General features: G+C 37.3%; 2 protein-coding genes across 4 annotated transcripts in view; one reads left to right on the forward strand and one right to left on the reverse strand.

Annotated features, from left to right (window-relative positions):
- The window catches only part of NUB1 (negative regulator of ubiquitin like proteins 1), a 32,585-nt gene extending 11,133 nt beyond the window's left edge, over positions 1-21,452 (forward strand). For all 3 annotated transcript variants that reach the window (XM_069083945.1, XM_069083961.1, XM_069083954.1), the window contains exons 3-15: positions 796-963; positions 2,762-2,820; positions 5,258-5,328; positions 8,068-8,250; positions 8,471-8,559; positions 9,510-9,616; positions 10,701-10,887; positions 14,114-14,221; positions 15,880-16,032; positions 17,039-17,185; positions 19,193-19,288; positions 20,110-20,290; positions 20,530-21,452. In XM_069083945.1, coding sequence (XP_068940046.1) covers positions 796-963; positions 2,762-2,820; positions 5,258-5,328; positions 8,068-8,250; positions 8,471-8,559; positions 9,510-9,616; positions 10,701-10,887; positions 14,114-14,221; positions 15,880-16,032; positions 17,039-17,185; positions 19,193-19,288; positions 20,110-20,290; positions 20,530-20,708 — 1,728 coding nt within the window. In that variant the 3' untranslated portion in view covers positions 20,709-21,452. The remainder of the gene's footprint in view (positions 1-795; positions 964-2,761; positions 2,821-5,257; positions 5,329-8,067; positions 8,251-8,470; positions 8,560-9,509; positions 9,617-10,700; positions 10,888-14,113; positions 14,222-15,879; positions 16,033-17,038; positions 17,186-19,192; positions 19,289-20,109; positions 20,291-20,529) is intronic.
- Positions 17,712-25,046, reverse strand: part of WDR86 (WD repeat domain 86) — a 61,055-nt gene continuing 53,720 nt past the window's right edge. Inside the window, exons 7-8 of the mRNA XM_069084023.1 lie at positions 18,158-18,243; positions 17,712-17,848 (exon numbers count right to left, since the gene is read on the reverse strand). Coding sequence (XP_068940124.1) covers positions 17,815-17,848; positions 18,158-18,243 — 120 coding nt within the window. The 3' untranslated portion in view covers positions 17,712-17,814. The remainder of the gene's footprint in view (positions 17,849-18,157; positions 18,244-25,046) is intronic.

Raw genomic sequence — 25,046 nt, forward strand, 5'->3', positions numbered from 1 at the left:
ACATGTATAACCTATATCAAATTGCCTTCTCATTGAGGTGGGGAGGAGAAAGAGAGAGGGAGGGAGGGAATTTAAAATTCAAAATTTTTTAAAATGAATGTTAAAATTTGTTTTTACATGTAATTGGGGGAAAATGTTTTTTAAAAAAATGAAAATTATAGGATTATGGAACTTTGAAACTGTTTTGTCTTCTTAGAACTGGCTTCAGAGAAACCTAAAACATATGGTTATTTTCCTCTCCCAGTTCTGACTTTTCCTTGGGTAATTATTTAGTCATTCATTCCATTATCTTAGAACTATTGTGATGAGAAAGTTGTTTCTTACTAATAATCTGAATTGTTCCTACTTCACTGTAATTTAAATCCATTTTCTCTTGTTTTCTCCTTAGTGGAGATGGAGAACACTTGGTCACCATTTTCCTTAAAATAATCCTTCATATTACTGAAGACAGTTAAGTCACTTCTTAGCTTTCTTTTCTGAATAATCCCAGTTGTTTTGACTTTTCCTTGTAGGCCATAGCTCTTTAATTATTTTTGTTTTATTCCTGAATCCTCCTTAAATTTTCTAAATCCTCCTTAAAATTTCTAAATATGTCTCAAAATGTGGCTCCCATACCAGATCTTACACTAGGAGTGACTGCTACTCAACAGTTGATTATTTCACAGGTCCTGCATGCTTTGTTCCTGTTAATATCTAGCTTCTTGGTTTGTTTGGGGATTTTTTTTTCTCTGTTGCATTATTCATTTAAAATTTAGCAGCTTTGCATTGAGCTTTGTTTTGTACATTTTTTGACAGGAACTTGCAAAGAAATATTCAGACAAGCTAGAATGCTGTGAAAATGAAATAGAAAAAATTATTGAAGAAATACGATGTAAAGCAATTGAACGTGGAACAGGAAATGAAAACTTTAAAACTACAGGTGTTGCTACAATTGAATTATTCTTGCCTCCAAAACCAAGAAGAGTAAGTAATTATCTTTACTAAAATACATGGTCATTATCTATTCAATGCTCAAGCTAATTTCGATTTTAAAATTATAGTAGTTAGATAGCTAGAATTATCATTAAAGTTTTTCATATTTTGGGATGTCAACCATTTTTATTTAAAGATATCTTAAGAGGTCTTAATTTTAGTGGTGACTTAAACTTGAGTAATAGTGTAAAAGCATGTATAATATGAATTTTAAAGTGTTGCAGTGATGTCCTAAACAAATAATGAAACCAATTTACTTTCCTATCCTTATGATAGAATTAATCACAATGTCTCAAGAATAAAAATATAACTGAAAGCCATGATGTGATATTTATGCCATTGATATCCTATATGACAAATCCCCAGTTTATGAGCATATTGTATGCCAAATGTTTCTAAATCAGTTGTTTGAATACATTTTTTTGTAGAAATAGTGTTACCAAGTGGTGAAGTTCTCATGTTGATCCATCAAAAAAGCTTCTTAACCCACACTATAGCTTAAATACTCTACTTTTACAGTGGCAAATTGTAAAAAATGACTGTTGTAAATGTATAGCTACTGAAAGAGAGTAGAGAAAGGGCTAAGAATACAAACAGGAATCTAAGATAGTCAGATAGAGGGACAAGGGAATGTAGTTGAAGTCAGAGAACCTGAATTCAGACTCTGGCTCTGACATTTACTAATCCTGAGCAAATCACTTAACCACTCTGGTCACCAGTTCTTTCATCTGTAAACTGAGTGAGTTGAACTAGATTACTTGTAAATCTGATTCCTGTGTGTAAAGAAAAAGTGATAGAAAGGATAGGTGCTTCCCTTTAGGGGTTTTAGGACCCCTGTCACTTAGGGTATAGCTCTCCATGTGAAGACTCACCTTCTCCTCCCCCAGAAGAGAATTTGGAGGGAGTAGGAATAGATTTGCTCTCTGTTTTTGGTGAAAGATAAAGGAATGCTACCCCTTCATTATAGTACCTGACTGGGGAAGCTTATGTCTTACCTTACTACTGCCAATTTTCTGCCTTCATCTTGTCTGGAGAGAATGTAATGGAAACAGGAACTTCTCTGTTCCCTACTGTAGCTGTCCAATACACAGAAACTCCAAAGAGAAAGTTCTAAGGGAAGCCCATACCCTTCATGGGCCAGATATCTACAGACAAAAGCAGTTTACAGGTATTTCCACCACTTATAATGTGTTTTGATAATGTGTAACCAAGCCAGTATTTATAAGAGCTTCCATTATACCTTAAAGATGTCAGTGGGGAAACTAAAGCATTTATTCTGAGCATGTTTAAGTATTCAGTTCTTAAATATGTAGGGGTTTTTTCTTAAATAATGAAAAATTGAAAATCCATTAAGATGTTTCCATTCATCAGTTTCTGATATTTGTCATAGACATTTTTCTATTCTGGTCTTGGCCAGGTGCCAGAAGGGTGGATTTTAATAGTTTCTTAATCTCCTTGCTCTTGGTTATTTTATTGATAAGTTTCCCTAAATCATCTGCCTTGGTACCAGGGGATAAACTAAAGCACCTTTTCAATATATTGCTATTTCTATAACATTGTTGTACTTTTCATTTAGCTCTCTGGTTGAAATCTTTTGGGCTGTAGTTCTGACACTGCGATAGAATTGTATTCTAGATGTTCTCTTGTATTCTTTTAGCCCATATCCAGTGCCACAAATGTCACAATATTTGATATAAGGCCTTCTTGACAGAAAAGAATTACAGATCAGAAAAATGTAAAGTTAAGTACAGGGGAATAATAATTGTAATTTTTAAAAATTTTATATTAGGATAAGAAAACCTTGTTGGAAACCAAACTGCACATCACCGGCAAAGAATTGAGATCTCAGTAAGTTTAAAAAGTCTTTCCCTCAGAAGTCTTGGTATGTTTTTATACTCTTTAGCCTGGATTGGATTATATGCTGTTTCCTATATGATATGAGGCAGGTATTTCAACTATTGCCTATCTTGGACTTTCCTTTGTAATATGAAAAAAGTGGTGTCTGTTCAGTAGGAAGAACCATGGATTCCACTCTGACTCTGCCACTGACAGAACCTGTGTGACCTTCAGCAAGTCGTTTAACTTCTCTGAGTCTTATTTTTCTCATCTTTAAGATTCGTTCTGAATCCAAGATCCTAACTTATGGGAATGTTGACATTTAATTAATAGGTTATTTTATTTATTTGTATTTTGTGAGTGTTAAACACTTTAAACATTAGGTGATTTCTTTTTTTTTAAAGTGAGCCAGGGTTTTTTTTGAGGGGGGGGGTTGTGTTCTGTTTTTCTTTGTTATTTTTAACCATATGTGTAATTGTATAAGTATCTTTAGGTGAAGAATTTGTACCATTCAAATCAGCACCCACTCTTCCATTTATAGTCTTAGAAAGCTGCCTGCGACACTGAGAACCAAATAATTTGCCTAGGGGTCCTAAGTAGGACTTGAACCCAGTCCCTCTCTGTTTCAAGCTATTACTCCTGTCTGCTTCAGTCTGTCATTCTTAAAATATTTTTCCTGTTTTTTTTCCCCCACCATCTGCCACTGCTTAGCTTACATGGAGAGTTAGGATCCAGGAAAGAACAGTAGAAGATTGCATTGAGTTAACTGTTATAGTCTGGTTCCTCCATGAAAACTAGAAAAGGCAGGAGTAACTTTCCCTACTGATAAGCTAACCTCTTCCGGTTTAAATCCTTTACTATGGGTTTTAGAACAAAGTCTACTAGAAATAATTTCTATTAATTGAGACTATTCTGTTTAATCATTGAGGGAAGGGAAAAGAGGAAGAGAAAGGGGAGAGAGATTGCTTTCCAGGTGGGTAAGTCAAGCACACTTTGGTTTGAACATCACTTTAATTACTTTCAGGTAGAACTAATCTTCTTTTCCAGGGTTCATCTGGAAAAGAGGGGAGAGGACATTGTTTCACAGTTGACAGTTAAAGACTGACTGATTTTAGTCCAAAGGCTTCAGATCAGGATACTTTTTGTTTTGTTTTGCTGGGGGGAAGGGAGGGCAGTTGGGGTTAAGTGACTTGCCCAAGGTCATACGCCTAGTAAGTGTTAAGTGTCTGAGGTCAGATTTGAACCCAGGTTCTTTTGACTCCAGGGCCAGTGTTCTATTCACTGCACTACCTAGCTGCCTCTATTGACCAGGATAATTTAAAGATGCTTTCTTAATATTTCTAAAATAAGGAGCAAGTATTGCTTTAGTCAGCTTCCATAGCAGTTATGTGACCTATCAAAGAATAATGCTATATAGGTGATGCCTGAATTATGATGAGAAGCATTTCAGAAATCTGTGGTAAAATTTGATTCAAAGGGAGCCCTTGATTTGTGGATAACAAATCTCTGTAGTTACCAATTTTTGACACTAGGTGACACTCATTTATACTGGCTGAATTTGTATTAGTGACTGAATTTATGAAAGCAAAACGGTGAAGTGCAGGAACTTTCTTAGGTGTAACTTTTATGCTGAAGTGACCCCGAAAAGTTATTTGTACCTTGTTTTTTTAAAATTTCGATTATGTTTTAAATGACGAGATTGTTATTTTTTAAAATGCCATTAAAGAAAATATAAATATATGATAGCAGTTTGTGTTTTCTGTATTTTACTTACTTTTTCATTTCAATTGAAAATGGAAAGTTTTTTTATATTTAGTACTCCTGCTAACCAGTCATTATGAGGATGATGAAATTTATTAGTTATCCTGTATCTATATTTTTTTGTATTGCTTATAAATGAATGCTAAATTGAAATGTACTTGCAACTGTATGAATTTTCTCCTATATTTTGATTTATTAAGATATATAGTAAGGATTGGATTAAATAAAGTTACCTTAAAAGGAAAACTGAAAACTTAATTCCAATAAATAGATTTGCTAATTGCTTTTCCTGATGGTTTTTGGTTTTCATAATGAAAATAACTATTCACAGATGCATAGTACTTTATAGTTTCAAAGTGTTTTCATAATATAGAATAATCTGAATCATATTACAATGCAGAGCAGTTCATATAAATTGACTAACTTTCTCACTTAAGAAAACTTAAGGGACTTGCCCAAGCCTATCATCTTGAAGGTCTTGATTAGCATTACTTTCCTTATGTTAAAAGTCCAGTATTTCATTATGAAATAGTAATACTGAATCTTCCTGATTCTTTCTTTCAGAAAAATTGAAACTTTCCACTCTGGTAGCCTATATTTCCATTTGTGAAAATTGAAATCTGTTTCATAGGTAATGTAATATAAACATTTGTATTTTCCAGTGACTTTTATCCATTTTATTTTGTAGAATAGCTGAAACCTTTGGATTTCAAGAAAACTACATTAAAATAGTTATAAATAAGAAACAGCTTCAATTAGGTATGTATTATTATAATTTAAACCTGTAGGGTTTTAAAAAATAATTTATAGCACTAAACAATGAAGAAATTTAGATATTTGAATCTTTCCTCTTCATTGATTATATGGTGTAGATCAGTAAGCTAAGAGATAATACCTCAGTTCAGTCTTTTTCTTCCCCATGGAAATCGTCTTGATCATCTCTAACATGGAGAAGAATGGCAAGTAGATCTTTCCCTGCTTTCTGCCTTCTATCTTTTCACTCTATGGAACTTGAACTTGTGCAGCTCACTGGGAATTGCCTGCCCCTCTCATCCATTGTAATTTTCTTAGTTCTCTCTTGCTTTGATTTCCAGTTAATAATCATCAGGCTCCTACTTTGCTGGGATATAAAAAGCACACAAAAACAGCCCTTTCCTTCAAGATCTTTTAGGCTTACCAACATTTGATACTGTTTACTTCTGTGTTATTGAAACTCTACTTTTTTTCTCCCTTTATTTCCCATCATTTCATGTTATTTTTTACCAGTCTTCCTGATATTCCTCCGGTCAGTTTCTGATCATTTTCACTCCTCTTTTTTTTCTCCATTTTCTCCATTAGTGCTTTCATTTGTGCTCAGCTATTACTTCTTTTCATGGCTCTCAGCTCTTCATCTCTAGCCCTGACCTGTCTTCTAGCTGCCTGATAGGCTCAAACTGCTGCTTTCTTACTGCTTTCAATGGTACACATCTCCCATTGATCCAGTCTCACAACTCTTTCTTATCCTCACCTTCCTTAGACAGTCACAAATTCCCTTTGATTCTTTCTTCACAATATCTCTTCCTTCCATTTCTATTCTCACAGGTAGAAATCTAGTTTAGACTTTTATCCTCTCTAGACTCTGGATTACTGTAAAAATTATAACTAACGTTTCTCCTTCAAGTCTAACCTGTGCATAATCGCCAGATTAAGCTTCCTAAAATATCACTTAGATCATGTTATTCTGTTGTTCAGAAACTTAGCAGTTCCTACCCATTTCCCTTAGGTAACATCTGAACTGTCTGAGTCTGCTATATGAGTCTTATCTCCCAGTACTGCTCTATATAAGCCATTCCAATTAGACTTGTGTCTTTACTGTCTTTCAAACATGCCATGTACTTCCCAGCCTCCTCCTGCTTTCCATCCTAATAACACTATGCTCTGCCCTGTTCTACTTATCCATGTTTACCCTAGCCTCTACAGCACTTGGGGACTGTATCATTTGCTTGTGCTAACTTATACCACCTCATCTGCTATTATCATGTTTAAATCTAATTTAATGTGCTCATTTTATATTCCCTACTAGGTTGTAGGTTTCTTGAAGGCAGTATGAGTCACTTGTACTTCATTTACTCCATGAAAGCTAACATAATATATTCTGCCATAGGGTCTAGCATAGTCCCTGTAACTTTGCAGGCACTTAATAAAACTAGGTTGACTTTATTAGATATTTTAAAATTCCTATGACTTTTTTGAAAAGAATTACTGAAAGAATAAATTGATTTTAGATCAACTAAATTCCCCCAAATGGAAATATAGTGAGTATTTATTAATATTTTTACTTACTAAAGCTAATATTTGTTTAATATTAGCATTGTCACAAGGCAAATTCAAACATATTCATCCCAGAATAGTCATATAATGGTTTTTTGAAGGTAGTATAGCTCCTGCCTATTTAATTTGTAATAATGTTTTCTTGATTGTTATTTGCCTCACTCACCCATTATATTAAGGCCACATTTCACTTCACGTCCTGACCATCTTCTCTTTGTCTTCTCCCTCTTCCCTCTCTTCCATTTTCCAGTCTTGGAACCATAATCAAATCTACTCAGTGATCCTTTCTAGAAAGGCTGTGACTCTCACTCCACTTTGGCTCCACTCATCATCCCTGTAACTTTCTATAAAACAGAATTCCTTTCCCTGGCCACTTCTCCCATATGTGTTTTGTCTTTCTAGTACTGTGTAAATGAGGGCAGGGACTGTCTTTGTATCTCTTGCTAGTTGACACTTAATAAATGCTTAGTAACAACAACAACAACAACATTTGCAAAGCTCTTTAACAATATAATCTCATTTTATCCTCATGGTAACCCTTGGAAGTAGGGTTTAATTAATTATTATTATTACCCCCATCTTAAAGATAAGGAAACTGAGTTGAACTGAGGTTATTTGGCTTGCCCAGGGTCACAGAGTTTATATCTGAGTCCAGATCTGTACTCAGGTCTTCCTGACTCCATCCCAGCTCTATCCACTGTGCTACCTAGGTGCTTTTTAATTCATTCACATTTCTATGGTGCTTTAAAGTTTATAAAGCACATTCCTTAGAGAAATCTTGTAAAATATTTAACATAGACATTATTAGCTCCACTTTATAGGGGACAACTAATTGGTACAGTGGATAGAATTTTGGGTCTGATGTCATGAAAACGTCTCCCCGAGTTCAAGTCTGGCCTCAGACACTTAGTAGCTGTGTGACTCTGGGCAAGTTGTTACTTCATCCTGTTTGCCTCAGTTTCCTCATCTGTAAAATGAGCTGATGGAGGAAAAGGCAGACTCTAGTTTCTTTGCCAAGAAGATCCCAGATGGGGTCAGAAAAAGTTGGGCACAGCTGAACAACAACAAAACAAAAATAAGTGAAGAAGCTGAGGCTCCAAAAGGAGGGCCTGCAGCCAGTGAGCTTCATGGAGGACTCTGAACCAATAGACTGAATGTTTCTCCTCATCTGTCACTCTAATTCTGTAGGGAAAACCCTGGAAGAGCAAGGGGTTACACACAATGTGAAAGCCTTGGTGCTTGAACTCAAGCAGTCAGAAGAGGATGCACGAAGAAATCTTCAGGAAGAAGAACTAGAGCAAAATGAAGCGGACAAAAAAGAAAAGAGAATGCAGAGAACAAAGAGAGGCCTAGAAATACTGGCACAGAGAGGTATGCATAGGAGTATCTGCTTTTCACCTGCTGCTTACAAGAAATACCAGTTAGTTCTTTTATTGGGGTGACAGAAGAACGAGCATGTTTCCAGAGCATAGTATGTTTATCTTCCTTTTGGTTTTTGGAACCCTTTGCCCTCAGCAGTTTGGTTTATATATGTTCTATATCACCATTGTTGACTATGAGCTAGTGGAAATTTATTTTTGTTTTGTTGCAGCTGAGACTGTGGATCCTGAAACAACTCCATACTTAGAAATAGCAAATCAAACAGGCAGATCCATCAAAATACCCACAGCAGAAAAAAAAGTAAGTACTATGAGTTTCATAGTTCATTCTCAGATTTTGTATAAGTAAAAATTTAAAGGTTTTTCTAGCCATTTGGTCTCTGTATAATACATAGGATCAAATAATAGATTTCTGTTCATGGTCCTAGAAATAGGGCATATAATAATTGTAATGAACTGTTCCCAGTGGGAACTAATTCTGCAACTTCTAATAAAGGAACACAAAATGTAGTCACATTTCTCCAATATTGTCTATACTTGTGGGGAATTTAGTAATAGAGGGCTTCAGTGATTTACAGATAAATTCTCTTCAACATATTTACTCACATGACAAAGTTCATGAGCTTGCATTCTAAAAGATGTTCACATGCATACAAATTTGCTGTTTAGATAGTGTTTTTTTTTACTTCCTAAAGAACTTTTTAGTGGGATTGGAACTATCAGCGAAAACTTGAATAAGAAATCTGGAAACAGAATCTTGTGATTCTGAAATTTTCATGAATTCAATTTCAAGAACAGAAACATATTCATTCCCAAAAGATTCTATAGTATTCCTGGGAGGTTTTTATTATTTGTGTTCCTATGTAGTATCTTAAACTTAGACTGTACATATCATCATACTGAAATAAAAAGATCAGAATAAAGGGACAGCTTTTACTAATTCATGAAATGAAGTTTAGAAATATTTCCTGTGACTACTTGCTGCTGTGATGCCTGATTAAATTGAGGATGCTATTTTTTCATGTAATAATTTGTTAGGGTATGCATCTCTTAATGTCTTTTAATATTGAAATTGAATTCTGTAGAAATCCATTTTCTTTTCCTTTTACTTCATTTGACTTTTAGATTAAATTATGAATCTACCTTGATATTGAAGATACATTTTTACCTTTTTAGAAATATAAATGGAAACTTTCCATTGCCCTGAATTATAATCAAAAGTGGTCTTTTCCAATCCTCTTTTCATTGTAGGCCCTTATGTTAGCTATGGGATATCATGAAAAGGGTCGTGCATTTCTGAAAAGGAAAGAATATGGAATAGCATTGCCTTGTCTCCTGGATGCTGACAAATACTTCTGGTAAGCTTCTTTGGACTCCTTAATTTTAAGAGAAATGACAAAACACTTTTTTTTAATGTTCTCTGTTTCAAACCTACATAGTGGTGAAGTGGGCCCCTTAGGTGAACATTACTTTAAATCTGACTTAACTTTCTGTAGAAATTCTTCTAATATTCTTTTGACCATATCTTGGATCCAGAGAACAGTGTCATAACAAGGATCCATTGAATATATCACATTACCCTGACCTAAAGATCTGTTTCTTCTAAGAAAAAAACTAAACATAGAATATCTTTTATCTTTACTTGTTGACTAGCACTGCAGTATTGACACAAGCTCAGTCATAATGCTTAAGAATAGATTTATAGGGGCAGCAGCTAGGTGGCGCAGTGAGTAAAGTGCTGGCTCCGGAGTCAGGAGGACCTGAGTTTGGTTCCGGCCTCAGACACAACACCCACACCAAAAAAACTAGCCGTGTAACCTTGGGCAAGTTACTCAACCCCAATTGCCCTCCAAAGAAAAATAGAAAAGAAATAAACATCTCTAGTTGGCTACCTGGCTTCAGGAAAAGGAGCAAGAATTAATGACGAGCACCTCTTCGTCATCTTAAATTTTGGAACAGCTTTTGGACACACAGCAGGGAGGATCTTAAGCCTCTCACTATCTTTAATCTATATCTTTTCCCAGTATACCCATCTAATCTATTCCTGTAATCCATGGTCCCTAATTTATAAAGTCTTTGAAGATCCCAAAGGATTAATTGTAGAGTACAGTGTGGTATAGACTAGGTACAAGAAGGAAGTGTGGCCAGAAACCTTTATTCAAGAGATTTTTGGCAGCCTTTTACTAGTCCAGCTCTACTTTCCCTCTTATGCAGAGCTCCAGTTGATCTGGATACTTTGGATAAGAAGCAGAACTTGCCCCATGATAATTGAGAACTTCACTGTAAAATATCCAGTCTTCACAAACACAATTGAATATCCATAAACTTTTTTTTTTGCAGTTGCTTTCTGCTTTAATTTAGAAAAAGAGAATTCAGTAAAACTTGACATCATGAAAATTTTCATACAGTAGATGATTAGTGAGATTGACTTTCTCTTTTCAGTGAATGTTGCAGAGAACTCTTGGATATAGTGGATAATTATGCAGTACTTCAGCTGGATATAGTGTGGTGTTACTTCCGTCTGGGACAGCTGGAATGCCTTGATGATGCAGAAAGAAAATTGAATGTGGCCCAGAAATGCTTTAAGAACTGCTACGGGGAAAACCACGAAAGACTCGTCAATATAAAAGTATGTTGATTTGAACTGTGATTTGTTTGGGATCATCTTGCATGTTATTAGGTCTGGGTACAGAATTTTTGTGCATGTGTAATTCAGACCATATTTACTAGCTCAAAAGTGCTTGATAGTAGTTTGCAATTTCTTGCAATTTCAGACTACTAATAATTTTTAAAGGCTTTAAAATACTTTGCATGTGTGGAATCTTTGGGTTTCATTATTATTATCAAAGCAGAATTCAGACCTGGGATATTCATAGTTAAGTGACTCCGGGACCACTTCTGTAATCCCCATTAGTCAAAAGAAACAACGTGACTTTTGTATACCTTGTAGACGTTACATGTCACATGCCTCAAGAAATATTGTCTGGGTGTTATTTGCTTAAACTAACCAACCAAATTATTGCTTAATTACCCACAAGACAAATTCATTTAATTCCTAGGATATTGCTTAGGATTTTCTATACCATTCTATAATTCCTAAGTTTTGGTTCTTTTCCCTATTTTCCTGCAGACTTGCAAAGGGAGAGTATTTGAGTTCTGTTACCAGTTCTACTATTTCTTCACTTCAAAGAATATTATTTAATTATAATAACTCTTGTTTATGTAATAGCTCACATTTACAAAGCACTTTAAGTTTTACAAAGTGCTTCCTCATAACAATCCTTTGAGAAAGATGGTAGAAGGATTATTAATTATCCCCATTTTACAGATGAGCAACCTACACTTAAATAATATTTTAAAGTTTAACAATATATTATACATGTGGAGGTTTGGGGGTTTAATCCTTATTTTCTGTGCAAAGCTATTAGAACCATCGAACTCAGTTACTGACCCAGGAGCTAGGCTCTCCTTTTTTTAAGATAAGTTAAGGGATAATCCTGTGGTCACATAGTAAGCATCTTTACTGCTGATCAAGTGCCCTTTCCATTATATCTTGCTGCTTTACTTAGGTTACAGAATTTCAGAATTGAAAGGAATCTTAGTGGTCATCTAGGCTAACCCTACCCAGTTCATGAAAACTTTTTATGGTGTTGCCAATAAATTGATCAATTATTTTGCTTGATTGGCTTCAGGGAAAGAACACTTGTTACTTAATAAGTCAGCCCATTGCATTTTAGCTAACTCTAATTTGTTCGTTCTTGCTTATAAAAATCCAGTTCCATATACTGAATGCCTATAATAGTCTTAGCTTTCCCCTCTGGAGAAGTATAAAGTTTAATCCCTCTTCTACATGGCAGTCCTTCAGATACTTGGAGACAGTAGTCATATCTCTGTATCTTTTTGTCTCATAAAAATAGCAGTGAGACCTTCTGCATCTTAGCTTGGAAGACCCCATAGTGTAGGGAAAAGATCACTGGATCTGGATCAGAGCACCTGAGTGTATGTCCCAGCTCTGCTACTTACTCTGGTGTAACCTGGGACAAGTCATTTCATCTGCCTCATTTCTCTGTGGGGCATGGGAATGAGGGATTGTACTCAATAATCTTTAAAACTCCTGCCATCTTTAAATCCTTAGGAAAGAGAGAGGGATCAACATTTATTAAATGCTTGGTATGTACCAAGGACTATGCCTTTAGAAATATTAACTCATTTAATCCTCACAACAACCCTGGGTATATATGTACACAACAACCGTGGGTATGTACACACACACTCACTTTCTTTCTCTCTCATCTGAATTATGTACTGTATTGCTATGCATGGAATGAGTTAGCACTGGATGGAAAGCTTTGAAAAGAAATTTCAAGAATAGTACAGTGATGATGTTGATGCCACTAGTAAAAAACAGCCCCACAGAATCTGGTCCAAAATCATTTGGTGGGAAAAAAACCTCTTTTAGATGAGTCTACTAGTAGGAATCATTTAGTGAAACTGACATTGAAAGGTGATTCTGCCACTTTACTAATCTGAAAATCAGCATTTTTGTATTGGAATTTTATTGAATTCTTTATCTTCCTGTCAGCCATTCCTTAAACCAGATCTTTAAAAATTTGTTTAAAAAAATGAAATTCAGTAAACTTGTTCATTGGTAATAGTTGGTAATTTTAAAATAATATTTAGAGCAATTAATAGTAATAAATAAAATAAAAATAATTGTTTTGAGTGATTGTAAATTATAATGACCATGTGTATACAGTATGCAGGTGATCAATTTTTAAAGAATTAGAAGAATACAGTAAGATACACTTAACATTAAAAGTATTCTAAATATAATTTTATCTTTCTTGGATATATCAGAAAGTTCTAACAGTACTTTGAAGTTAGTATATCTCTGTGGCCTAGAAATTAGAATTGGATTCCAGTCTTGTGTTCACCACTAGGGACCTTTAAGAATTCATTAATTCAGGGTTTGTCAATCCTAGGTACCTAGGCAACCCATAGTGTCTAGGGTTTTCACATGACCCTTAGTATTTTAGGGAAATTAGTTTTCTAGTATCATATGAGAAACTATAAATTTCCTTTTCTGTAAATCTTTTACTTTAGTGACAGCTTGAAGTTCACAACCCTAGACAACCCCACAAATGAGGATTCATCTAAAGGCTTTGTGTGCTTCTAAATCTTTGCCATTTATGTCTTGGCTCTGTTCCCAGAAGGTTAGGGTAGAAGAGGAGAGGTAGGTGGGAATTAGACCCAGAAGAGAGCCAAGGATTTTGCTCTGAGCCAAATTTCTGGCCTAGGAAGTTCTCAGACTGGATGTCTGAGCTTTTCTGGAGGATTCTTCCAGGCTTTTCAGTGGTCCTTCTGTAATCCTGATGCAGTGTTCATCTTCTAGTTGAGCCATAGTGCCCCACCCCCAATGTGCAACTTCTCTTCCCCACCCCAATCTGCTTTCTTCCCTTTTTTCTCCTTAAAAGCTAAAAAGCTCATTTGGCTTTTAAACTTTTTAAAATTTATCTCCCAGATGAAAAATGAATTTGTTGTGTTTCAATCTAGTCTAGCCTCATTCATGTTATATCTTATGAGGAAACTGAGACAGAGGGAGATTGTGGTTTTCCCAGTGTAACATAGCTAGCTAGTGGCAGACCTGGAGTGGGAACTTTTGCTTCTTGACCACCAGTCCCGTGTTTTTTCTATCCTATTAGATCTGATTAATGAGATAGTAGAGTTTACTGTATCTAAATTAACTTTGTTTCTTGCTATTACAGAAGAAAAAAGGAATTGAAATGGAAATGTTACTATGTCTAGTAATAGAGGTAAGGTAGTTGTTTTAACTTTTGTTTTTTTTTTTCCCTCAGGGAAGTTATGGGAGAGAGAAGGTACTATTTTTAAGACTTTACTTGCTCCAAGGAATAAGAAACTATCATAGTGGTAATGAGGAGGAGGCTTCTGTGTATCTCAATAAGGTAAGATGAGAAACACCTTGTAGTTAAACAGTTACTACTGTTTGTTTTGTCAATAAATGTTAGCCTGTATTAAGGAACCTTAAAGACAAGTGGGGTGAAAAGATGTGGTTAGTGGTAATATAATGGCAAAGTGATACGTGCATTACAGAGTTATTAACAAAGCCAAGTTTCATTCAGGTCCGAGGAGAAAGTTCATTAGCAACTTGGAATCTTGATGGACTTCCTGGGAAAAGGCTTAAATTTAGGCTTTAAAATCTTATAGGACAAGATTAGGAGGAAAGGACTTTCAGGAAGAGGGAAGAACTTGAGCAAAGGCATGAGGCCTGCAGGAAATAGGGAAAAGGACTGGCTATTCTAAGGCAGAGCTCATGAAGGGAAATAATGTGAGATAAGATTGAAAAGAGAGGGTTCTGCCGTTTGGGAAAAGCCTTGATTGAAGGCAGTGGTACACTTAGGAGACAGGGTGGAGTCACTGAAGATTTTTGAGTCGGGGAGTGACACTACCAAATCTACCAAAATTATTTTGGCTGTCCTGTGATGAACACATTGGAGGGAGTAGAGAGTAGAGGTGGAGATATCTGTAAGGAGACTTTATCCACAGTCTAAATGCTTGGTAATAGGATTCCAAATGAGAGTGGTGGTGTTGAGAGGTGAGAGGACAGATGTGAGGGATTTCATAGAGTTGGAGAGGTGAGGGAGAAGACAGTGCTACAGAGGGCTTGAGGGAGCATAAGGATTGAGGAAAATCCACTGGATTTGTCAAGGAGAAAGTCATCGGTGACTTAAAGCATTTTCAGTGGAGTTAGACAGGTGAGGTAGGGGCAAGTCCAGTTACAAGAGTTTGAGGAGAAAGTGGTTAGCGAGGAAATAGAGACATAAGGTGCAGATGGACTTAGGCACTGAGAGGTAGAGAAAATGCTAGACTTGGTCAGGAGACCTAGGAAGGATTAGGGGAGCTTGAGCGTGTTTATAACATGTGGAAGTTATTCAGTTAGGGAGATGTTGAAGATGTGTGAGTGAAAGAATGACAGTTGGTGGTGGAGTGTAGAGGAAGTGGGAAGGAATTGGGATTAAGGGTGCAGGTAGAAAGCTTTTTCTGTGGGGATATATCCTCTTCTATGACTTGAGAAAAGTATGGGACAGTGGGAGATGATGTTGAAAAGGTTTAAGGAATCGAAGGATGGGAGCTGATGAACCTATCAAATGGCTTCAATCTTCCTGGTGAAGTGGGTTAGCTGTACATTTGGGAAGTGAGGTTGGAATGTGGCGTTGAGAAGAAAAGATTTGGAAAAGTTGTGAAAAATGAGGTAAGTACATGGCAGGAAGATCCTAGAAATTGACTGTTTATGATTGTAGATTTGTTACTTGTGAGCTACATAAGTCTGATAAGCACAACTTATTTTTCTTCTGTTATAAGTTTATGAGGGCAGGTACAACATTTTACATTTCTGTTGTAATTCCCCATGGTGCCCAATATAGTGCTCTGCACATATTAGGTGTTTATAATGTACCACTGACTGGTCATATTTACAATTCTTACATGCACATAGCCCAGTTGATTTGGCTCTATAGTGTAATTTCTTTTAGGCCTTAAGTTTATGTTAAGTATTGACATTCTTATATTCATGTGGTTACTTTGTTTTTTCCCCCATTGGTAGGCACAGCAACTCTATGAAGAGCTGTCTATAGATCCTCTAAAAATTCACAGTTTGTTACAATTGGGATTTACTGATCAAGAAGCTCGACTTGGCTTGAGGGCTTGTGATGGGAATGTAGATCATGCTGCCACCCATATTACCAACCGAAGAGAGGTACTTTAACATTCTCTGTTTATATGTTTGTTAAAGATCTGTGCTGTTTCTTGAACAGGTAGTGAGACTTAAGACCAAATTAATGGTGTACCACCCATAAGTGTCAAAGAAGACTATCCCATTTGACTTTTCTGGCTTTAGAAGAGTGGAACATTCTTATACTTTTCTAGTAGATATTAATTACAAGGTATTGTTAGAATAGGACATGAAAAATACACATTTTTAAATTGAATCACTTGATTAATTGGAAGTTTCATGTTGACAGTTGTATGTATTTCAGTAACAAGTCCTGGTTCTGCTCTCTGGAGCAGTACAGAATAAGTCTTTTACTTCATCTGTATTTCATGCAACACAGCTGGATTGAGATTAGGTAAAGAGAGGTTTATACTGCTCTGCTTTTTTGTTTGTTTGTTTTATATTGCCAGGCAACCTAGGGGATGCCTAAATCATGGCTTTATATTATAGAGCATGGATTTAGAAAACTTCATAGGAAATCTCCTAAGATCCAGTTACACAGTCTGCCTTTGTGAAAGAAAAAGCTAAGGATGATTTCTTTATGATTTCACTATTTGAACTTATACTCGTATTCGTGGCTAGGCCTAGAATAGGGAGATTTGGTGAGGATTATTTGTTGAATGATAAACATTTAAATAGTTCTTGTTATGTGTTTTTGAAGCATCCATTCTCTCTATCACCTGTATTCTATTCTCCTTTCTTCTTCCTTTCCCCAGTCCCTCCTACACAAAGGGAGTAAAATAAGGTTTTTTAAATTTTGGAATGTATATTCATGTGGAGGTACTCATAATGAACATTTCCGGAACATTTAGTAAATAGATATATAGGAAATTCACTTTTTTTTTCTTGAGCCTGTGTACTAAGAAAAGTAATTAGAGAGGACTCAGATACAGGGATGTAGTTGAGCTCAGTGCCCAGCATACTTGGCATATGCGTTACTGAACATTTATCCTTCACTGTAACTTCATCATGATTGACTTGTCTTCTAAAGGAAATTGCCCAAATAAAGAAAGAGGAAAAAGAAAAGAGGAAAAGAAGACTGGATAATATAAACTCTTTGAAAGAAATGGGCTATTCGGCTCATGCTGCCAAAGAAGCTCTCCACCAGGCAAGAGGAAACCTGGATGAAGCACTCAAGGTAAGTGGAAGGATTCGTCCATTCTATGTCTTCGTCACGGGCCGCATTCTCTAAAATGCAATATGTTGTACTGGGCCAGGAGATCACCCACCACCCCAGGAGACCCACGACTTTGTGTTCTACTAACTCATCTGTAAAATCTCTTGAAGTTTTAACATTTTCTGTGAACTTTTTTTCTCATTTGGTGTTTATTTTAGTGTTTGCAGGCAAGTAGGCTTTCCAAAAAGGGAAAAAAAACCTTCAGTGCCCCTTTCTTTCCCCTCTCTAGCCTTGTACTCAATCAAAAAACCCATCTCTCCTTCTATCTTTCTTGAATCTAGAACAGAGATAGAGAAATTAGAGATCCTCTAACATTAGCAAGATTGTACAATTAAAAGAATAATGACATTTTTTAATAGAACAGAGGTCTGTACATAATGTTTGTCACTCTAACCATACCTTTGATACTGTCAGGCAGGAGAGCTTGTAGAAGATCATGGCAAAACTTGGTTACCTGGAGAAGTCCATTAGTATTATATATCAATTTCATGATGGCATGTTTGTACAGGTTCTGGATAATGGACAATGCTCTTGCACTTTTCCGATCACCAGTGGAGTGAAGCAGGGCAGTATGTTTGCTCCCATGCTTGTTAGCATGTTGTTTTCAGTGATGTTGTTGGATACCTTCAATGAGGACAAAAACAGCATCAAGGTCAGCTACTACACTGATGGCAAATTATTTACCTTGAAAAGTCTACAAGCCAAGATTAAAGTAGAGAGTTGGTGTGTGACTTTTTGTTTGCAGATGCTTGTGCACGCAGTGTAGCCTCTGAGGGTGAGATGCAGCAAAGTATGGATAGAATCTCTGCTGCTTGTTACTAATTGGTCTAACAGCTAACACCAGGAAAACAGGTCTTCAACCAGCCCACCATCCATATGTGGTACCATCAGTTACAACAAATAGAGAAAATTTTAATGGATAAATTCACTTACCTTGGCAGTATACTTTCCAAGATGTACACATAGATGATTGAGGTTGATGCACACATTGCCAGAGCTGTCTCGGCATTTGAAAGGCTCTAAAAGAAAGTGTAAAAGAGAAGAGGTATTAGACTACCTAACAAAGGTCTCTAGAGCCGTTGTGCTGTCCTCATTGTTGTATACCTGTGAAACCTGGACTCCTACTAGCACCATGGCAAAAAATTAAACTGCTTCCATTTGAATTGTCTTAAGATTCCGAAGATCTCCTTGTAGGATAAGGTACTGGACACTGAAGTCCTGAGTCTTGAGCTGAATTGCTAAGTATTCACACTCTACTGCAGAGAGTCCAACTCCGATGGACTGGCCATGTTATTCAACTGCCAGATGTATGTTTGCCTAAAAGACTATCTTATGGAAAACTCACACAAGGCAGGTGCTTACGTGGTTGTCAGAAGAAACAATACAAGGACACTTTCAAGGTCTCTTTGAAGAGCTTTGGTATTGATTATGAGACATGGGAAATACTGGCACAGGATGACCCAGCATTGCAGTAGCTCAAAAGAAACAAATTGTGAGATGTGCAAATTTAGAGAGGTGTCCCTCCAAAATGTTCATCTAGACTGTTTGTGCCTGACCTGTGCTAGGGCCTTCCAAGCTCCTAGTGGTCTGATCAGCCATAACTAGGCACATTGTACATTGACCTTAACATCACAGTGTCATTTTGGTCTTCTTCAAGCATGAAGGACAAATGACTTTCCAAATAAAACATTTGTTTAGAAAACAAAAAAACTCCCTAAGTTATTGGTAATAGGAGCACTTCATGTATTGCAAAGAGTTACAAAATATAGGACGACTCAGTGCTTCACATTTTAAAAGCAGACTGGATAAAGTTCTTTGAAAAACAGATTAGACTGAATAAGCTTGTACTGGCAAAGGCTTAATATAAAGGTAACTTTCTAGATTTTTATTTCTGCTTTAGAGCCTGAGTGGGGGAATGATATTTGTATTCCACATGGATTAGTATCTTGTCATTCCTGTGTATTTTAGATTCTTCTTAGTAATCCTCAGATGTGGTGGCTAAATGATGCAGATCCTGAGACTAGCAACAATCAGGAACATGTTTCTCAAGAAAATATTGATAAGGTGAGTGCTAATACCTTTGTGTGTCCCCCAAAGTATCACAGGGATCTCTTGAGTTGCAGATGTAGGGGCTGAGACAGAGAGAGTGCCTTAGCTGTTCTGGTGGCAGCCTAGCACCTGTGGAGGGTGTATTCCTGGCAGGAGGAAACCAAGTGTGTCCAAATTGTACATATTTACTTAGGGAAGCAACTAGTATATTCTGAGTACTTAGTTAAGTACAAATATTACTACATTTGAATAGTGCCTTTCATACAGAGGGATCAAGGTGTTCTCTGAATGAATCAGCCAAAGGCAGTGATAAAAATACTTCTGTTCCCAATCGAAATTAAGATGCTTAACTCAAATGAATTCATCACTTATGTTGCTTGGAGTCAGACTCATAGAATTCAGAACACCGATTTGAGGAAAATTTGATGTTCATGATGTGATCTTTTAAAAAATTCTCTTTAAAATAAGCCTAGGTCTAACCAGTTGTCCCAGAGAAGACGTAATGAAACAGATTTTCTTAATCTTATTATAAGGAGGTGAGACCTGTGTTACAGAATGGCATACATTCTGTAAGATTATGGTTGTTTTGTTGGCTAGTTTTAGTCAACTGTTTTCATTCTTACAGCAGTGTTCATTGAGGTGGGGCATAGGGGTAAACCAGGAAACAAGTGGTATAAAGAACAAAAGGTCTGATAAGTTAAATTTTTAAAAATAAGCTTGGGGGTTGACTATCTCTCACAGGATGATGCAAGTGCTACAGCAACCACTAAGCCCCTCAAGTTTTGTATATTACCTGAAGGTCTTACCATCTGTAATTTTCCTTTTTTCTGCTTTAGTTGGTATATATGGGTTTTGAAGCTGAGACAGCCCAGACAGCTCTGAGAGTGTTCAGAGGAAATGTTCAGCTGGCTGCTCAGACACTTGCTCACAATGGAGGAACTCTTCCCTCTGACTTACAAATACCATCTGAAGATTCTTCTTCAACTTCGTCAACAAAATCCCCTTCAGACTCTGCTGGTAAGATTATGGCCTAGCTCCTAATTAGGGGAAAAGGTTATTGAGAAAGGAGCATGACTTTGGTCTGTATAGAAATAGAAGCCACAGGTAGGGAGGCTGGACCTGCCCTATTGGTTTTGAATAGTAATTGATCATGTGGGAGAATGTGATTACTAGAAGATATACTCTAAAACTGACTTTGGCAAACCATTATTTGTTTGATTTCCCCCCCCCCCTTTTGTCCCATTTTAATATTTTAGGTACTTCTAGTGTCTCAACAGATGAAGATATGGAAACAGAGGCAGTCAATGAAATCTTGGGTGATATTCCAGAACATGAAGAAGATTATCTTGACTCAACTCTAGAAGATGAAGCAGTGGTTATTGCTGAGTACTTATCTTATGTAGAGCACATAAAATCAACAAGCCAGAAAAAGTAGATGACAAATTGAAATAAGTACTTTAATTTTGTGCTTATAAATTCTATCTGTATAAAAAAAATCTAATACAGTCCATTTTTTTCTTCCTCCCTATTGCTTGCTTTGACTACTTGAATGATCATTCCCAGGATAGGGGATAAGGAAGATAAAGGACTATGAAGGCAGGGTCCAAGGAAACCTCTGAAATGTTTAGTAGCTGGGGAGGGCATAAAGAAGAGAGATTGCTTTGGCCTGACTTGCCATTTCCTGTCTTCATTCAAGCTTGGCCACCTCACCTTGGCCCACCTGGCCCCACTTCTTTTCTCAGAGGCCACACTTAGTTTGCAAGGTGGCCACCATTTGAGAGAAAGCTGTTTGGAAAAAACAGGGCTTCCCCAACCCCTGATAGAGTCTTTGGTTTTGTAGCTGTGCACCTTGACCTTTCTTCCTCTAAGACTGAGCTCTGGATTCTTTTTCTTCACATAGTGCCTGTTCTTGCCTCCTAATTACCAGTGCCTTCCTATATCAACTTGGCTGCTACTGTCACTAAAATTGTTTTATATCTTTTTCCATGTGTAAAAAAACCAGATGAGTGTGCGCTGCAGGTACAGAATAGAATAATGGTAAATGACTGGAGCTTTGATTATATAGTAAAATATGCATTTGAAATTCAGGTCAGGAATTTTTCCACATTCAGCAATTTTTCCCCTACAAACTTTATTCATTTATTAAATGGAAAGCAAAGCAACTCTATTTTTTAATTAATCTGTTTCAAATATGCACTGTCATTTAATGTCATTACTAACAGAGAAAACTGTAGTGGAAACATTTTATGATAGTTTTTTTGTATACTTATATTTCAAAGAGTTTATTTCTAAGGGTATGTGGTTAATATCTTCAGTGGAATGAATAAATCATTTTCATAACACCAAAATTTCCTATGTAACAAAAGGAGAAACTGAGTGCAAGTGTGGTCCTTGGGCTCATCTCAGCCTCCTTAAACTCAGTGGGATCTGCATTAGTTGAGGGTAAATATTGACCTTGAAAAGCCTGATGGTTATTGTCAAGAGACTGAAATCATCACAACAGCTTGGGCAGTGGTTTAATTTGAATCGAGGGCCATTCCTCTTCATTCCCTTCAAAACAGCATAAGAAAGGTGAAAGAGATCTTTCCACCTCATTAACTTAGCTCTTCTTAGGGCTGTTGGATGGAAAAGCCCTGACTTGAAAACTGTGAAGGGTTGGGGCTCCTAGATGAATCAGAGCTTTATTTAAACTATTGTAAGTTTTCATATTCCTCATGTCTTTTTTGTCCTGACCCCACATCTTTCATCAGAACTGAGGAAGGTTTTAGTTTTATACTTCACTGAAGGTTTGAAATTCATATAATCTAAAGCCAAAAGGACAATTGGAATTTTTTCAGATATGTTGCGCTGTGGCTTCAGAACTGGCTGTGGTAGCAAGGTACCCATTTTGTTTGGGAGAATGTGGGAGGAAGCTCCCAGGGTAAGAGAAGTCTGTAGTATACACACCTGTAAAATGGGCATACTTACACTCTTTATCTTTTTCTTCCCACAGCACTGTCATAAGCCCAAAAGGAATTGTTTTTTGAGTTATTTCAAGGTTTTTAGTTTACAAGCCACTTCAGAATTACTTACCTTCTTAGGGTTAGAAAATTACACAGATAACTTCACAATGTGGTTTTAATTGCAATGGAAAAGAACTACCATACTGTAGTAGCCCCTCCCTGTCCTTATTGCATTGCCCCATAAAAGGGTTTGACAGAACAAAAACAAAGAAATGCCCATTCTTGAATAAGAACTCGGTCCAAAATTTAGGAGTTGCTCTTTTGGGCCAGTTGTACTTATTTATATGTTTTAACATATTAACAGAGAATAGGTTATTGGAATAATAAATCAGCTTTCAGGTTGGTAGAGGAATGTGCATTGTAAGAACTCTGGATAAAAGGTGAGGAAGGAGCGGGGTGACACATTCCAGTTGCCAGAGTGGGCCAGGAAGAAAAATTGGGCATTCTAAGCCATTGAGGAAGTGCATTTTCAGTTCCTGTTCCAGAGAAGATGAACAGTGGTGAAGTAGGCTCAGCAGCTGGGGAGGTGAGTAAATGGATTCATCCTCATAGCAAAGTGCAAGGGAAAGAGCACATTGGTTCCTCCAGCTATGGCCCAGGAAAATCACCAGATGTCATTTGAGCACCTGTTATATCCTTGGCACTGGGTTAAATACTACAAAAGCCACAGAAGAGGCATGAGGCATGACCACTCCCCCTCGAGAAACCATGCTATAATCAAGAAGAGAGAAAATGCTTGAGGGCCCAAGAAGGCCTTAACCTGGGCTTTTAAGGGAAGGTAGAATTTGTATAAAAGGGGTGCAAAGGGACCAATCTGAGCAAAGACATGAATGATTGTGTGATCCTGGAAAATAGAAGAGGCAGGCTGGAACCGTGAACAAAGTTGAAGATGCCAGGGTGGTTCAAAAAGGGTACTGCCTGAATTGCTGTTTTATTCTTTTAGTTTGTCACTGGGGTGGTGTTAGCAGATCCACATGGCTGTTTCTGAGAAGTCCAGATGATGTATTATGTGTGATAACTGCTATCCCAAGCTTATAAGCCATGAGCTTTTGCCACCATTCCTTAGCACCAAACAGCCTTGTGTTCTAGATGAGAAAGAAGAGTTGTTCTGTACCAGGAAGGTCCCTGACCATCCCATTCTGGTGTGCTTTCCCGACTAGCCTGGGGCCTGAGCAGCTGGACACAGTTTGCATCACATACTCCTCTCTTACCTGCCATGGTACAGCAAACAGCATCTTGCTGCCTCCACTGATGATCATCTTGTGTGCACAGGCCCTGAGCTGCCGTTCCTCAGACATCCCAGAGAGCAGAGATCTCCCCTGCCTTGCCAACTCCAAGCTCCAAGTTAATAAGACAGTGCCCGGCACAGAGTAGGCACTTAACTAAAGCTTTGTGATTAATAGGAGACATCAACGAGTCTGTCAACTTTTTGAAAGCAGTATTTTTTCCCACATGCTTCATAGTGCCTGGCATAGAAGTTATGCACACAAGTACTCAAAATGTGCCAGACCCAGGCCTTGCCCCAGGGGGACCAATCTAACCACCCCTTTTCTCTCCCAACTCTGTAAGACCCACTTCTTTTATGAAGCCATCCCCAATTATGACCCTCAAAGATCTTTCTTTGAGATCTTTTTATGACCCTCAAAGATCTCTCCTAAACCCTAACTTTTATTCATCCATTAATATTTTGCAAGATTCAACTACTGATGAGTAGTACGAAACTTCTCACTTAGGTTCCAGATTTCCTGAAGGTTGGGATTATGTTGTATGACCTACCTTTGCTACATTGTTATATTAAAGTGGACTGAGGACCCTGGAGGAGAGTCTGGGCCATCCTTGCTGTCTCTCCATCAGGTGCAGAGAAGTCAGAAACCCTGAGATAACGTCATTATTTCTCCACTCCCCACATAATACAAAGGAAACCCTCCCCCCAAATTGGGAAGCTATAGGGCTTACCCATTATTTTTTTTTTTTAAGCAATCGGGGTTAAGTAATTTGCTCAAGGTTACACAGCCAGTTATTTCTGGGTGTGGTGCTAAGTATCCGCACCCGGATTTGATCCTCAGGTCATCCCGACACTGGAGCCGGTGCTCTTACTCGCTGAGCCACCTGGCCACCCTCTTACCCATTATTTTTACAGACCTTATTTTCTCCTAGATTTAGTGGTCATCACACATGGTCCACATCACCCACACTAATCAGCTCTCCAGTAATCTGCATGAATTGTGTGCATAGCCCACAAGTGACTTACACAGTCACTCCAGACACCCACATGAAATCCCTCTCATGGGTCAGGCAGAATTAGGTGTCCGGGGAGACCTGCCTGGTCATCAAGCAGTCCTGATCTTGGAGCGAGAGCATCACAAATGAGACGTTCCATTCTAAGGGATAAGAACCAGTACAAGCAAGCCACGTTTTGGTCCAAACTGAAGAGTTTTAAGAGGAAGGTGTTATGAAATAGTTTTAGAGCCAAAGGGGATATTAAGGACTATAGAATAGTGTGATGGAAAGCTAGGAGAAACCTGGGTTTTTCATTCTGTCACTTAAATTGTGATGTGACCTTGGACCTCTATTTCCCCATGTGTTAAATGAAAAAGTTGGTCTAAAGCAGTGATGTCAAACCTACAACCTTCCCTGGTGTAACCCAGACATGTGGTTTTCTAACTTAACATGCAGCCCACAGGGATTCCACTAGTTAAAAGGATTTTAAAGGTTCATGTGATTCCACATGGCTGATCCATCTGCTTTTATAAACTGGGAACCTGTGGCTC

This window comes from Petaurus breviceps, unplaced genomic scaffold (genome assembly GCF_028583685.1).
Source record: "Petaurus breviceps papuanus isolate PSGF00001 unplaced genomic scaffold, PetGlider_PUasm1.0 115, whole genome shotgun sequence".
Lineage (NCBI taxonomy): Eukaryota > Metazoa > Chordata > Mammalia > Diprotodontia > Petauridae > Petaurus > Petaurus breviceps.